Genomic DNA, 16,074 nt, shown 5'->3' on the forward strand with positions numbered 1-16,074 from the left:
TGCTCTCTATTGTCTTGCTGTAGAAAGTTCTTAGGATTTGGGGCCCACAACAAGCAACTTCAACCATCTGAGCTGAAAGAGGTGCTGCTGTGCTCTTTTCACAACACAGCCGGTATGTACGGAGCATTTGAGATCCTTGGTGATGTTTATGCTGAGGATCTTAAAGCTGTTCACCCTCTCAACCCCAGATCCATTGATGCCAATAGGGGTTCGCCTGTCTCCATTCCTCCTGTAGTACACAATCAGCTCCTTTGTTTTTGTGACAATGAGGGAGAGTTTGTTTTCTTGACACCAGTCAGATGTTGTTCAGACCTCAGATATCGATCACTCCTACCTTTTCCTTTCCAAACAAGTTTGGCCAGCTTCTCTGTCACAGAAACATGGAGGAGTTCAGTATGGAAACAGGCTATTTGGCCCATCTAGTCAATGCTAAAAAAAACATTTAAGGTATCTATTGCAACTACCTGACTGGGACCATCGCCCTCCATACCCCTACCATCCAGGCTCCCATCCAAACTTCTTTCAAATGGTGAAACTGAGCCCACATGAACCCCTTGTGCTGATATCTCATTCCACACTCTCACGACCATTTCAGTAAAGAGCTTTTCCACATGTTCCCGTTAAATTTTCACCTTCCCCGCTTACCCATGACCTCGGTTGTCATCCCACACAACCTCAATGGAAAAAGCTGCTTGCCTTTACGCTATCTGTACCCTCATAATTCTGTATACTTCCAACAAATCCTCATGCAATGTTTAATTACCTTGTCTATGTTTAGTGCATTTTTTAGGTGTATAAGATGATGAGGGGCATTGATCATGTGGATAGCCAGAGGTTTTATTTGCAGGACTGAAATGTCTAACACGAGAGGACATAGTTTTAAGGTGCTTGGAAATAGATACCGAGGGGATGCCAGGGGTAAGTTTTTTACCCAGAGAGTGGTGGGTGCATGCACTACACTGCCAGCTATTTGTGTGAGAGTGTTTCAGTTACTGTGTGGTCATGAACCCATGCAGCTCAGTGGGAACAGGGAATAATATCAATGGAGAGAGTCAAACTGAGCCAGGTCACAGGTTGGAGATGGCAGAAATGCCCCATTCTTATAGAGACAGGAAGAGCATCAGAGAGTTTGATGGTCATTCCAGATACCAGCACTGTGCCCAGTTAGAAGGTGATTTCTCTCTCCAACTTGGGTTGAACTTCACTGTAACAGTGTGATGCCAGATCACACCTTGACAACTTATGTGAACTCATCTGAAATGTTGTCCTGCACCCATTGACAGATATTGTAAATCTTTTTACAGGTCAAAAATGACAAGGAATTTGTGTACAGGAATCTGGAGCTCAACACACCAGTTTTGCTGTCTCTGTCCAGATATTTAAGAAGTGGAGCAAGGGATTCACTCGATCATCCTTCCTGTTCAGACTATGGGGAAGGATTCACTGAATCATCTGACCGACTGGCGCACCCATCATTTTGCACAGGGTGGAACGATTCATCTGCTCAGACAGTGGAAATGGAATCACTCGGCCTTCTCAACTGAAGGTACATCAGCAAGTTCACACTGGGAAAGGCCATTCACCTGTTTTGTGGGTGAGAAGGGATTCAGTCAGTCTTCCCACTTGTGGACACGCAAGTCAGTTCATAGTGGGCAGAGGCTGGTCATCTGTTGAATTTTGGGGAAGCATTCACTAGGTCATCTGACCTAATGGCTCACCAGCGAGTTCACACCGGTGAGAGGCCGTTCACCTGCTCGGACTGTGGGAAAGGATTCACATTCTCATCTAAACTGAAATTACATCAGCGTGTTCACACTGGGGAGAAGCCGTTCACCTGCTCAGACTGTGGGAAGGGATTCAGCTGGTCATCTCACCTGAAGGTACATCAGCGATTTCACACTGGAGAGAGGCCATTCACCTGGTCAGACTGTGGGAAGGGATTCACTATGTCATCTAATCTGAAGATACATCAGAGAGTTCATACTGGAGAGAGGCCGTTCACCTGCTCAGACTGTGGGAGGGGATTTACTTGCTCATCCCAACTAAAGGCACACCAGCGAGTTCACACTGGGGAGCGGCCATTCACCTGCTCGGACTGTGGGAAAGGATTCACTTGCTCATCCGAACTGAAGGTCCATCAGCGAGTTCACACTAGAGAAAGGCCATTCATCTGCTCAGACTGTGGGAAGGGATTCACTCAGTCAGCAAAGCTAAAGATTCACCAGCGAGCTCACACTGGGGAGAGGCCATTCATTTGCTCGGACTGTGGGAAGGAATTCACTTGCTCATCCGAACTGAAGGTTCATCAGCGAGTTCACACCGGGGAGTGGCCGTTCACCTGTTCATACTGTGGGAAGGGATTCAACTGGTCTTCTGAATTGAAAGCACATCAGAGATTTCACACTGGAGAGAGGCCATTTACCTGCTCAGACTGTGGGAAGGGATTCACTATGTCATCTAATCTGAAGATACATCAGAGAGTTCATACTGGAGAAAGGCCGTTCATTTGCTCAGTCTGTGGGAGGGGATTTACTTGCTCATCCAACCTAATGGCTCACCAGCGAGTTCACACTGTGGAGCGGCCGTTCACCTGCTTAGACTGTGGGAAGGGATTCACTCGCTCATCCGAACTGAAGTTACATCAGCGAGTTCACACTGGGGAGCGGCCGTTTGCCTGCTCAGACTGTGGGAAGGGATTCACACTGTCATCCCAGCTACTGAGTCACCAGTCAGTTCATACTGGGGAGTGGCCATTCACCTGCTCGGACTGTGGGAAGGGATTCACTCAGTCAGTTCAACTGAAGGTACATCAGCGAGTTCACACCGGGGAGAGGCCATTTACCTGCTCTGTCTGTGGGAAGGGATTCAATTGGTCATCTCACCTGCAGAGACACCAGTCAGCCCACACAGGGAAATGGCCATTCACCTGCTCAGTCTGTGGGAAGGGATTCACTTGGTCATCTAAACTGAGTAGACATCAGCAAATTCACACTGGAGAGAGGCCATTCACTTGCTCTGTCTGTGGGAAGGGATTAACTGAGTCATCCGAACTGAAGGTACATCAGCGAGTTCACACTGGGGAGAGGCCGTTCACCTGCTCAGTGTGTGGGAAGGGATTCATTCGGTCATCTACACTGAAAGTACATCAGCGAAATCACACTGGGGAGAGGCCGTTCACCTGCTCAGACTGTGGAAAGGGATTCACTCGGTCATCCACCCTACAAACACACCGTTCAGTTCACACTAGGGAGAGGCGAATCACCTGTTCAGACTGTGGGAAGGGATTCACTTCGTCATCTCAACTGGAGAGACACCAGCAAGTTCACACTGGATAGAGGATGATCTCCTGCTCAGAGTTTTGCATAAGATTCTCTCAACCAAATCAACTGAATGTGCATCATTGAGTTCACACTGGGGAGAGGCTGTTCACCTGCTCAGACAGTGGGAAGCGATTCACTCAGTCATCTAACCTTATGCAACTCTCACTTCGGCTAGCAGCTGAACTTTTGGAGTGATAGCTCCCCAGCCCAGCTAACTTAAGAAATCTCATTTGGGTGGATGCTTCATGATGTGTCCCGTTCCAAATCAGTACACTGAAATAACAAACTGTACACAATATGTGATTAAACAATTGAGATTTATAATTCTTACTTTGACTATAGGGTTAGTAAAGAAAACAAAAAGAAAGAAAAAGGGCCCACTCTCTCCATTCACGTCTTCTCATCTCTCCCCAGCAAATGGTGGTGAAATTCTCTCTTCCAGACTCACAGGAAAGAACAACATTTCTGCCATTGGATAGCCCCACATTCCCAAACCCTGTTATCTCTAGTCATAACCTAAATATTGCTGCTACAGAGAAACAATTACCTCAGCAGTGAAACATTGCATAGAGGCCATTACGTTAGCAGTGAAATCTTACAGCATGTTATGCTTGTGACTCACCGCCGGGTTCACACTGGGGAGAAAGTTTCAGTAAGCTGCATGCTGGATATTTCTCCATCACCATTGCTGAATTCTACTTCAAGACTGACTGTTGGTGCTGAACTCTGCAATTATTGCTGCTGCTCACCACACCCAGTTCTGCACCCTGGTCACTGGGCATGGGAGGAGTTTCTTCTGCTGCATATTTACCCTTAATGGGACTGGAGTTTAATATTCTGGGTCTGAGACAAATAAATCAGTTCTATTTTAAACTCTGTCTTTGGAACTCTGTGAGTTTACAACACAACTAGTGTACTCAGGCCGGCTGGACCCTGCCAGTGATTCTGTTCCTTGACAGTCCTTTTAAATCCTCCCCTGTTGTTCATCTCCTGCTGTCCAAACAGTCACCATGCTGTGGGTGAAGAGGTTTCCCTTAATTTTTCTACTGACTGAAGAAGTCGCAGGGATTGCAGTTCTGTCTAAGATGTTCTTCACCCCTCAAATCTCTGGGCTGACGAAGAATGACATTGGGTGTTAACCTCCTTAATCAGGGCTCATTTCCATATTTTGGGCCATTTTCCCTGCTTCTAAAGGGTTGTTAGAAAACACCACTGTCCTCTAAAGACTGAAAGCAGAATGGGAAACCATCCGTTGGATGTTCAACGAAGCAGGGTCAGAAACCAGAGGCAGGTCCGCACAGAGCAGAGTTTGGGGCTCTGGACAATGGTCGGCATAAGAATGTATGATGAGGAGAAGGGAATCAGCAGCGGGGCGTGGCAACGAATGACAGAATAGCAAGATTTGGAAGCTCATTTGACGGAAAATAATTCAGTTGTCTGACTGCCTACACAGACAATGCCTGTTGTGAGATTCCCCATTTGTTGAGGCACGTGTGTGTTGAGAATGGTGATATCTATTGAAGCAGTTGTTCCTGCTTGTTTATCCTGTAATATTATATCCGGATAGTTATTTTAGATTAACCTGTCTGTTATAATGTATTGATTATAATATAACTTGTGAGATTCTGTCCCTAACTGGATATGGCTTCAAATTATGGTGCCTTAATGAGGTGATGGAGGTCATTCATGAGTATGTGTTTTAAAGCAAGATTTTGGTAAATGATATTTGCCACTTGATTGTACCTGCATAAGTAATCAGATTGAGTTAAACTGCTGCAGGATCCTGGAATGTGTTGGATTGTGTCTGGTTTCTCTTGGCATTTTCTGCATTTATTGCCTTGTTTGTTTGTATTGTATGTATTTGTGAGTTTTTTTGTTAACCAGCTTGTCCTGTATTTCTGCAAGGAATCCCTCTGTTTCTGGGAAGAGGTGTCCAACTCTCAGTCAGGTGCTCGATGCTTCCTTGTCACCATCTAGTCTGCTCAGATCGTTGGGATGTCTCCCATGGAGGGTCATACTCATTCCACTGGTTAATGTTTTCTTCCATATTGATTATTCATTTTTCTGAGTTGGCCTCTCATTTAAGTTTTCTGGTCTTCTTAGCACAATTGCATATACACACTTGGAGTGCTGAATCCTGTTTACTTTTGAAGAAAATATATACTTAAAAGTTTTATCTGACTGTTGTGTGATTTTTTTCTCATTCGTGTTATTCCTCTTCCTCCTGTCTAAGGTGCTGTTTGAGTGTAAGTAATGTTTTCTGAAGTTTTCTAAAGTTCTTATTTATCTTTGTAAATTTTACTGATTGAAGTGGGACTAAGATTTTTTATTTTTAAAAAGTCAATGTCTGTATTGATGAAAGTATTGCCTTTGTTGTATTTGTTAATTATTGAGCTCTGTTTGGCAGGTTTTCTTAAGCCTCAAACTAAATTTTGTCAAAGGTTCTCCCTATTTCACACTATTTTCTATTTTCTTTGCTTGTTGATATTCCAGGTATGTGGGTATCAAGAGTCCCGGTGAAGGGTCTTGGCCTGAAATGTTGATTCCCATCCATAGATGCTGCCTGACATGCTGAGCTCCTCCAGCACTTTGTGTGTAGCTCTCTAGATTTCTAGCAACTGCAGGTCCTCTTGTTTCCCAGATACTTATTTTTCTTGAAATAACAAGCCGGTTGTAGTGTCGTGTAGCTCTGTTGGTAAAATATTAAATAAAAACATGAGAAAGAGGTGGCACAGGGTTGGAAGATGTAGAATATCAGTGGGTAGAATTAAGGAAGAGCAAATGTAAAACAAAATCCCTGATGGGAATTGTTTCGAGATTCTCAAACAGTAGTATGTGGTCCACAAATTACAATGGGAGATAGAAAACTCTTGCCAAAAGTGTAATGTTAGGACAGTCATGGGGATTGTCATGCAGGTGATTCGGAAAATTAGGATGGTGTTGGTCTCAAGAGGAGGAATTTCCTAGAAAGCCTACAACATGCTTTTTTAGAGCAGCTCGTGGTTGAGCCCAGTTGGGGATCAGCTATTCTGGATTGGGTGTTGTAATGAACCGGAATTAATAAGGTCACTTAAGTCCGAAGAACACTTAGGGGCAAGTGAATTTAATATGTTCAAATTCACCCTGACATTAGTGAAGGAGAAGCTAAAGTCGATGTGGAACAAAGAGAATTAGAGAGGCCTGAGAGAAAAATTGGTCAAAATTGATCTAAAAAAACATGGGCAGGGATGAAAACAGAGCAGCAATGGCTGGAATTTTTGGAAGCAATCTGGAAGGCACAGGATATATACAGTGGCATGCAAAAGTTTAGGCACCCCTGGTCAAAATTTCTGTTACTGTGAATAGCTAAGTGATTAAAAGATGACCTGATTACAAAAGGCATAAAGTTAACGATGACACATTTCTTTAATATTTTAAGCAAGATTACATTTTTATTTCCATCTTTTACAATTTCAAAATAACCAAAAAGGAAAAGGGCCAGAAACAAAAGTTTGGGCACCCTGCTTGGTCAGTACTGAGTAACACCCCCTTTGGCAAGTATCACAGCTTATGAACACTTTTTGTAGCCAGCCAAGAGTCTTTCAGTTCTTGTTTGAGTAAATTTCGGGGTTCAGTCAGAAGTAGCAAAGTACTGATTGTGGAAATTACAAATGAGAATATTGTTAGAGGCACAGAGAGCAGCAGCAGCACTGAAACAGGCCTTTTGGCCCTTCTAGTCCATGCTGATCTGTTTTTGTTGTTACTGCTTAGTTCCAACTAACTGCACCCGAGCCTCCATACACCTCCCATCCATGTCCTCACCCAAATTCCTCTTTAGTGTCTAAATCGAACCCAAATTCTCCACTTCCACTGGCAGCTCATTCCACACTCTCACCAACCTCTGAGTGAAGAATCCCCCTTCAGATTCCCCAGAAATAATTCACTTTCACCCTGAACGTATGTCCAATGTCAGGGTGAGAGCGAGGACGGGGCAGAGAGGGAAGACAGTAAGGGGGAGGGGGTGGTTGAGTGTGGAGAGGGAAACAAAGTGGAGTGTTTATACTTAATATCTTTCAGAAAAAGTAATTGTTTGAACTTGCTGCAAACCTACTTTCCTTACCCTGTACATTCTTAACCAAATTACTGATCCAGATGACAAGTAGCAGTGGTTGATGTTCAAAGTAAATGTTATTATCAGAGTACATATATGTCACCACATGCAACCCTGAGATAGTTTTTCCTACAGGAACACTTAGCAAATCTATAGAATAGTAACAGGATCAATGAAAGATCAAGTGGAGCATAGAATTCAACGAACTGTGCAAATGCAAATATAATTAAATATCAATGGGTAATGAGAGCAATGGGGTGTAACCCTGGGGAACCTCACTAGGCCCGGGCCTCGAGTCCAATAAACAGCCTCCCACCATCACTCTCTGCTTCCTACCATCAAGACAACTGTGCATCCAGTGAGCCAGCTCTCCCTGGATCCCGTGTGATCTGACTTTCCACAGCAACTTACCATGCTGAACCTTATCAAAGGCCTCACTGATGTCCAACTAGGCCACGATCCTAGGACAGAGGTGTCTCCGATCAGAGGGCATAGATTTAAGCAGAGGATGAAGAGGTTTAGAGGGATCTGAGGAAGAGATTTCTCACTCAGAGGGTAGCTGAAATCTGGAACACACTGCCCGAGGCGGTGGTGGAGGCTGGTCCCTTCACAACATTGATGAAGAGGATGAGCATTGAAACTGCCGAGATACAGTCAGGTATGAACCAAGTGCTGATAAATGGGACAAGTGTAGACAGTGAGTGGATGGTCAGAACAGGTATGGCCGGCCAAAGGCCTGTTTCCGTGCTGTGTGATCCACCACTCCGGACATGCTAAATTAACGATGGTGGCACCGCAAGGCATTGATTTCAAAACTCCACACCCCTCACCAACCTGAAATAAACCAGACTGAACCCTTTTGTCACCACTGGGAATATCTGTTTCTGTCAAGGAAATATACCAATTGATCACGTCTGCTGAACAACTGGCAATTGGTGAAGTTCCTGTGTTTTCTTCCGTTAATGTTGCCACGCTACAGCAAAACTAGATAGATAGATAGATACTTTATTCATCCCCATGGGGAAATTCAGACTCCAAACACTGTGCTTTCATCCCTGCACGTTATAACTGGAACCATCTCACTGAGGGTCTGTAGACATAACCCCTGCCCTCTGCACATATGATCACATCTCCCCTGCTTCTGACATTTCAAATACCCTCAGAATGATTTTCTGATTCAGTCTGAAGGTTATGGTACATTCAGCTCGTCGTCAGACCTGACAAACCATGTCTTCCCACAGCTGGTTCCACCTTTTTGTGTGTCCTCTTTCCTCCACCTCCAGGGAAGCTGCATCTCCACACAAACTCCTCACTTGAGACGACTGTCTGTACCCGTGACACAGGAAATCACATCACTGTCACTCTCCTAATACCGTGTCTGACCTGCTCACCTCCGGGTACCCTCCATCAACAAGCCTCTTCCTCAGTCACCGTCTGTGAGATTATATAAAAATACAATTACTGTAAAACGATCTATCAGACAGCTCCTGTACCCCTCCACCTCTGACCATGCTTCGCTGGTTAAAACTCTCTCTCCCTTTGCAAACACCGGATGTCCCACTAGATCCAAACCATCTGTGCAACCCCGTGTCCTTCTCTGACCTTCCCCCCCCCCCTCCCAATCTGCAGTCGCAGCCCATGGGCTCCCAAACTCTGGGGCTTTGTAACAAACACAATGTTAACAGCAAGATTGCACAGTAATTAATATGAACAGAGAATTGCTGCTTCCTGGAAGGACACGCCAACAGACTCATCCAATTGCCCAGATTCTCCCCAGTTAATAACATATTTTGTCCCGGGACCTCTCTTCCCCGGGTTACAGAACGTCCGATCACCACTCTGCTCCCACATCCCTCATCCGCTCACTCACCCCACACCTATACATCCACCTATCAGCTCTATCCACACAAACAGACAGATCCCCTTCGTTCCAAGCATCCTTCCGGCTCGGGGAACCACAACTTACCGATCCCACAGGGTTCGGGCCCAAAGCTAAAACCGGAGCTGCGGGACCGGAGAGCCCCGAGCTTCCAGCCGTCCGGCCGAGCTCGATCCCGGGCCTTTCCCTCTGCAGTCGGCCCCGATTTACACAACCCCGGGATCAGCCCCTTACTCACCGCTGCCCGAATAGGAGATACGCCGCGCCTGCGTTTAGCAGGAGGTTCTCCGTAGCCACACTGGTGGACAGAGGTCTGCACAGCGCCACCAGTGGTCGGAGGCCAGAGGGACAACGGAGAGGGAAATCACAAACACGACGAAGTCCGCAGATGCTGGAAATTCAGAGCAACACAAATAAAATGCTGGCGGAACTCAGCAGGCCGGGCAGCCTCTATCGAAAAGAGTTTCCAGTTGAACCCCCCTTCAGGACTGAGATGGGATGGGAGAAATATCTGAATAAAATCGGGGCGGGCGAGGAAATGTCTCGCGGGAAGGTGACAGTTGAAGCCAGGTAGGTGGGAAAGCTCAAGATCAGAAGAAAATAGAGTCTAATAGGAGAGGAGAGTGGAGAATAGGAGAAAGGGTTGGAGCAGTGGACCCAGAGAGAAATGATAAGCAGGTGAGAGGACGTGAAATTCGTATTGGAAATCACATGAGAGGCCAGAGGAGGAGGTGTTGCATTGCTTGTCCGAGAAAATCTTATTGCGGTGTTTTGGTAGGATAGATTAGAGAGCTCCTCTAGGGAGGCTATTTGGGTGGAATTGAGGAATGGGAAAGGTGTAGTAACACTGATGGGAGTGTATTATAGGCCACCTAATGGGGAGCGTAAGTTGGAAGAGCAAATGTGTAAGGAGATAGCAGATATTTGTAGTAAACACAAGGTGGTGATTGTGGGAGATTTTAATTTTCCACACATAGATTGGGAAGCTCATTCTGTAAAAGGGCTGGATGGTTTAGAGTTTGTGAAATGTGTGCAGGATAGTTTTTTGCAACAATACATAGAAGTACCGACTAGAGATGGGGCAGTGTTAGATCTCCTGTCAGGGAATGCGATAGGTCAGCTGACAGATGTATGTGTTGGGGAGCACTTCGGGTCCAGTGATCACAATAGCATTAGCTTCAATATAATTATGGAGAAGGACAGGACTGGACCGACAGTTGAGATTTTTGATTGGAGAAAGGCTAACTTTGAGGAGATGCGCAGGGACTTACAGAGAGTGGATTGGGTCAAGTTGTTTTATGGGAAGGATGTAATTGAGAAATGGAGGTCACTTAAGGGTGAAATTATGAGGGTACAGAATCTTTATGTTCCTGTTCGGTTGAAAGGAAAGGTTAAATGTTTGAAAGCGCCATGGTTTTCAATGGATATTAGAAACTTGGTTCGAAAAAAGAGGGATGTCTACAATAGATATAGGCAGCATGGAGTAAAGGAATTGCTCGAGGAATATAAAGAATGTAAAAGGAAACTTAAGGAAGAGATTAGAAAAGCTAAAAGAAGTTACGAGTTTGGTTTGGCAAATAAGGTGGAAGTAAATCCGAAAGGCTTCTACAGTTATATTAAAAGCAAGAGGATAGTGAGGGATAAAATTGGTCCCTTAGAGAATCAGGGTGGTCAGCTATGTGAGGAGCCGAGGGAGATGGGAGAGATTTTGAACGATTTCTTCTCTTCGGTATTCACTAAGGAGAAGGATATTGAATGGTGTAAGGTGTGGGTAACAAGTAAGGAAGTTATGGAACCTATGACAATTAAAGAGGTGGAAGTACTGGCGCTTTTAAGAAATTTAAAAGTGGATAAATCTCCGGGTCCTGACAGGATAATCCCCAGGACCTTGAGGGAAGTTTGTGTAGAGATAGCAGGAGCTCTGACGGAGATCTTTCAGATGACATTAGAAACGGGGATTGTGCTGGAGGATTGGCGTATTGCTCATGTGGTTCTATTGTTTAAAAGGGGTTCTAGAAGTAAGCCTGGCAATTATAGACCTGTCAGTTTGACATCAGTGGTGGGTAAATTAATGGAAAGTATTCTTAGAGATAGTATTTATAATTATCTGGATAGACAGGATCTGATTAGGAGTAGCCAGCATGGATTTGTGCGTGGAAGGTCATGTTTGACAATCCTTATTGAATTTTTTGAAGTAGATACGAGGAATGTTGACGAGGTTAAGGCAGTGGATGTAGTCTATATGGACTTCAGCAAGGCCTTTGACAAAGTTCGACATGGAAGGTTAATTAAGAAGGTTCAGTCGTTAGGTATTAATGCTGGAGTAATAAAATGGATTCAACAGTGGCTAGATGGGAGATGCCAGAGAGTAGTGGTGGATAATTGTTTATCGGGATGGAGGCCGGTGACTAGCGGGGTGCCTCAGGGATCTGTTTTGGGCCCAATGTTGTTTGTAATATACATAAATGATCTGGATGATGGGGTGGTAAATTGGATTAGTAAGTATGCTGATGATACTAAGGTAGGAGGTGTTGTGGATAATGAGGTGGGTTTTCAAAGCTTGCAGGAAGATTTATGCCGGTTAAAGAATGGGCTGAACGTTGGCAGATGGAGTTTAATGTTGAGAAGTGTGAGGTTCTACATTTTGGCAGGATTAGTCCAAATAGAACATACAGGGTAAATGGTAGGGCATTGAGGAATGCAGTGGAACAGAGAGATCTAGGAATAACAGTGCATAGTTCCCTGAAGGTGGAGTCTCATGTGGATAGGGTGGTGAAGAAGGCTTTTGGAACGCTGGCCTTTATAAATCAGACCATTGAGTATAGAAGTTGGGATGTAATGTTAAAATTGTACAAGGCATTGGTAAGGCCAAATTTGGAATATTGTGTACAGTTCTGGTCACCGAATTATAGGAAAGATATCAATAAATTAGAGAGAGTGCAGAGACGATTTACTAGGATGTTACCTGGGTTTCAGCACTTAAGTTACAGAGAAAGGTTGAACAAGTTAGATCTCTATTCATTTGATCGAGGTATTTAAAATGTTGAGAGGGATAGATAGAGTTGACGTGAACAGGCTGTTTCCATTGAGAGTAGGGGAGATTCAAACGAGAGGACATGATTTGACAGTTAGGGGGCAAAAGTTTAAGGGAAACACGAGGGGGTATTTCTTTACTCAGAGAGTGATAGCTGTGTGGAATGAGCTTCATGTAGAAGTAGTAGAGGCCAGTTCAGTTGTGTCATTTAAGGTAAAATTGGATAGGTATATGGACAGGAAAGGAGTGGAGGGTTATGGGCTGAGTGCGGGTAGGTGGGACTAGGAGAGATTAAGAGTTCGGCACGGACTAGGAGGGCCGGAATGGCCTGTTTCCGTGCTGTGATTGTTATATGGTTATATGGAAAAGTCAGAGAAAAGAGGTGAGGGGTGGGGATGGGGCAAGAGCTGGGGAGTGAGAGGTGGATCCAGGTGAGGGGGAGGTGGGAAGGTGGAAATAGTGACAAGGGTGGGAGGTGAGTGGTTGGGGCAACACGGGGCTGCAGAAGATGGAAATTAATTCCACAGAGGATGAACAAAGAGGTTAGAGAGTATTTGTTATCGAGAGTGCAATGAAGCTTCACCTAACTGATCCCTGGGGTGGTCTGTCATCATATGAAGAAAGATCAAATGCGATAAGCCTTTCATTTAGAGAATCGAGGACTGAGAGGTGAACTCATTGAAATGCACAACATTATTACCGGTTGAACTAGGGATCCCAGTCTTTGAAACAGGGATGGACTGTCCGGGACTGAGATGAGGGGAAATGTCTCCACTCCGAGGGTGGTGAATGTCTGTACATCCCCACCACAGAGGGCGGTGAAGTCTCAGTGATCTTCTTCACATAAAACAGAGGCTGGCAGATGTGTGGAGACCGAAAGGATCGAGGAAATGCGGATCGGGCAAAAACATCTGGCTGAGATGGGAGGGCAGCCGCCATCTTGTTGATAGTTAGAGGGGCTGAATGGCCCCCTGCTGCTGTTTTTCAGTTGATGTTTAAGTGTTCCCGTCCAGTAAGGCCGGGGGAATGTGAATAGAAATTAATGTTTATAAACATAGACTGATTTACATGAAACCTGCACAATTCTATTTTGGATCTAAAATGTTAGTCGGACCGGAATGGAATTCAAACTCGTAACCCCTAACCCAGGGAGGTGGAGGGATGGCACGGGAATATACGGAGGGAAAATGTTAAACATGTACCTGGTGTAAATATGGAATAACATGGGAAATGTGGTGGGGAGATCGGGCGGAGTGTGAGGGGCGAGGAGCGGAGTCACCAGGTCACGTGAGAGACCCTCCACCGGTCACGTGATCCTGTTTTACCGCGGATCCGCAGCATCTGCAGCACACACAAAATGCTGGTGGAACACAGCAGGCCAGGCAGCATCTATAGGGAGAAGCACTGTCGACGTTTCGGGCCGAGACCCTTCTTCAGGACTAACTGAAAGGAAAGATAGTAAGAGATTTGAAAGTACGAGGGGAGGGAAAAATGCGAAATGATAGAAGAAGACCGGAGGGGGTGGGGTGAAGCTAAGAGCTGGAAAGGTGATTGGCAACAGGGATACAGAGCTGGAGAAGGGAAAGGTTCATGGGACGGGAGGCTTCAGGAGAAAGAAAGAGGGAGGGGGCACCAGAGGGAGATGGAGGACAGGCAGAGTGACGGGCAGAAAGAGAAAAAAAGGAGGGTGGAAAAAAAAACTAAATATATCAGGGATGGGGTAAGAAGGAGAGGAGGGGCATTAACAGAAGTTAGAGAAGTCAATGTTCATGCCATCAGGTTGGAGGCTACCCAGCCGGTATATAAGGTGTTGTTCCTCCAACCTGAGTGTGGCTTCACCTTGACAGTACAGGAGGCCATGGATAGACATATCAGAATGGGAATGGGACGTGGAATTAAAATGTGTGGCCACTGGGAGATCCTGCTTTCCTTGGCAGACAGAGCATAGGTGTTCAGCGAAATGGTCTCCCAGTCTGCGTCGGGTCTCACCAAAGGCCACACCGGGATCACTGGACGCATTATACCACACCAGTCGACTCACAGGTGAAGTGTCGCCTCACCTGGAAGGACTTTCTGGGGCCCTGAATGGTGGTGAGAGAGGAAGTGTAAGGGCAGGTGTAGCACTTGTTCTGCTTACAATGATAAGTGCCAGGAGGGAGATCGGTGGGAAGGGATGGGGGGACAAGGGAGTCGCATCGGGAGCGATCCCTGCGGAAAGCAGAAAGGGAATGTGGAGGGAAAGATGTGCTAGGTAGTGGGATCCCGTCGGAGGTGGTGGAAATTACGGAGAATTATACGTTGGACCGGAGGCTGGTGGGGTGGTGGGTGAGGACAAGGGGAACCCTATCCCGAGTCGGGTGGTGGGCAGATGGGGTGAGGGCAGATGTGCGGGAAATGGGAGAGATGCGTTTCAGAGCAGAGGTGATGACAGACAGACAGACAGACATACTTTATTGATCCCGAGGGAAATTGGGTTTCGTTACAGACGCACCACCAAGAATAGTGAAGAAATATTGCGATATAAAACCATAAATAATTAAATAATAATAAATTAATCATGCCAAGTTGAAGTAAGTCCAGGGCCCGCCTATTGGCTCTGGGTGTCTGACACTCCGAGGGAGGAGTTGTAATGCTTGATGACCACAGGTAGGAATGACTTCCTATGACGCTCAGTGTTACATCTCGGTGGAATGAGCCTCTGGCTGAATGTAATCCTGTGCCTAATCAGTACATTATGGAGAGGATGGGAGTCATTGTCCAAGATGGCATGCAACTTGGACAGCATCCTCTTATCAGACACCACCGTCAAAGCCCCTTTGTTTAAAAAAGGGAAACATCTCTTCGTCCTGGAATGAAAAGCCTCATCCTGAGAGCAGATGCGGCGGAGACGGAGGAATTGTGAGAAGGGGATAACATTTTTGCAAGAGACAGGGTGGGAAGAATAATAGTCCAGGTAGCTGTGAGAGTCTGTAGGCTTATAGTAGATATCAGTAGATAGGCCGTCTCCAGAAATGGAGACAGAAATATCAAGAAAGGGGTGGGAGGTGCCGGAAATGGACCAGGTAAATTTGAGGGCAGGGTGAAAGTTGGAGGCAAAGTTAATGAAGTCAACGAGCTCAGCATGCGAACAGGAGGCAGCGCCAATGCAGTCGTCGATGTAGCGAAGGAAGAGAGGGGGATGGATACCCGTAAAGACTTGGAACATGGACTGTTCCACAAAGCCAACAAAAAGGCAGGCATAACTGGGACCCATGCGGGTGCCCATGGCTACACCTTTGGTTTGGAGGAAGTGGGAGGAGCCAAAGGAGAAATTATTGAGAGTAAGAACTAATTCCGCTGGACAGAGGAGAATGGTGGTAGAGGGGAATTGTTTAGGTCTGGAATGCAAAAGGAAGCGGAGAGCTTTGAGACCGTCCAGGTGGGGGATGGAGGTATAGAGGGACTGGACGTCCATGGAGAAAATAAGGCGGTGGGGGCGAGGGAACTAAATCATTGAAAAAATTCAAAGCGTGAGAAGTGTCACGAACATAGGTGGGAAGGGATTGAACAAGGGAGGATAAGACAGCGTCAAGGTATGCAGAAATGAGTTGGGTGGGGCAGGAGCAATCTGAGACAATGGGTCTACCTGCACAGGCAGGTTTGTGGATCTGCAGCTTCGTTCCGTAACCCCGCCCACTTACCTGGTGACGGGCTGGCGACATCGCGCATGCTCAGAATGGGAAGGGCGGTGTTGTTTTTCGTTCTTTGTTGA

General features: G+C 45.9%; 1 protein-coding gene across 3 annotated transcripts in view; it reads left to right on the top strand.

Annotated features, from left to right (window-relative positions):
* The window catches only part of LOC140720623 (uncharacterized), a 74,224-nt gene extending 68,730 nt beyond the window's left edge, over window positions 1-5,494 (top strand). For all 3 annotated transcript variants that reach the window (XM_073035455.1, XM_073035457.1, XM_073035456.1), the window contains one exon: window positions 1,305-5,494. In XM_073035455.1, coding sequence (XP_072891556.1) covers window positions 1,710-3,335 — 1,626 coding nt within the window. In that variant the 5' untranslated portion in view covers window positions 1,305-1,709 and the 3' untranslated portion in view covers window positions 3,336-5,494. The remainder of the gene's footprint in view (window positions 1-1,304) is intronic.
* Window positions 5,495-16,074: the final 10,580 nt, after the last annotated feature.

This window comes from Hemitrygon akajei, unplaced genomic scaffold (assembly GCF_048418815.1).
Source record: "Hemitrygon akajei unplaced genomic scaffold, sHemAka1.3 Scf000045, whole genome shotgun sequence".
Taxonomy (NCBI): domain Eukaryota; kingdom Metazoa; phylum Chordata; class Chondrichthyes; order Myliobatiformes; family Dasyatidae; genus Hemitrygon; species Hemitrygon akajei.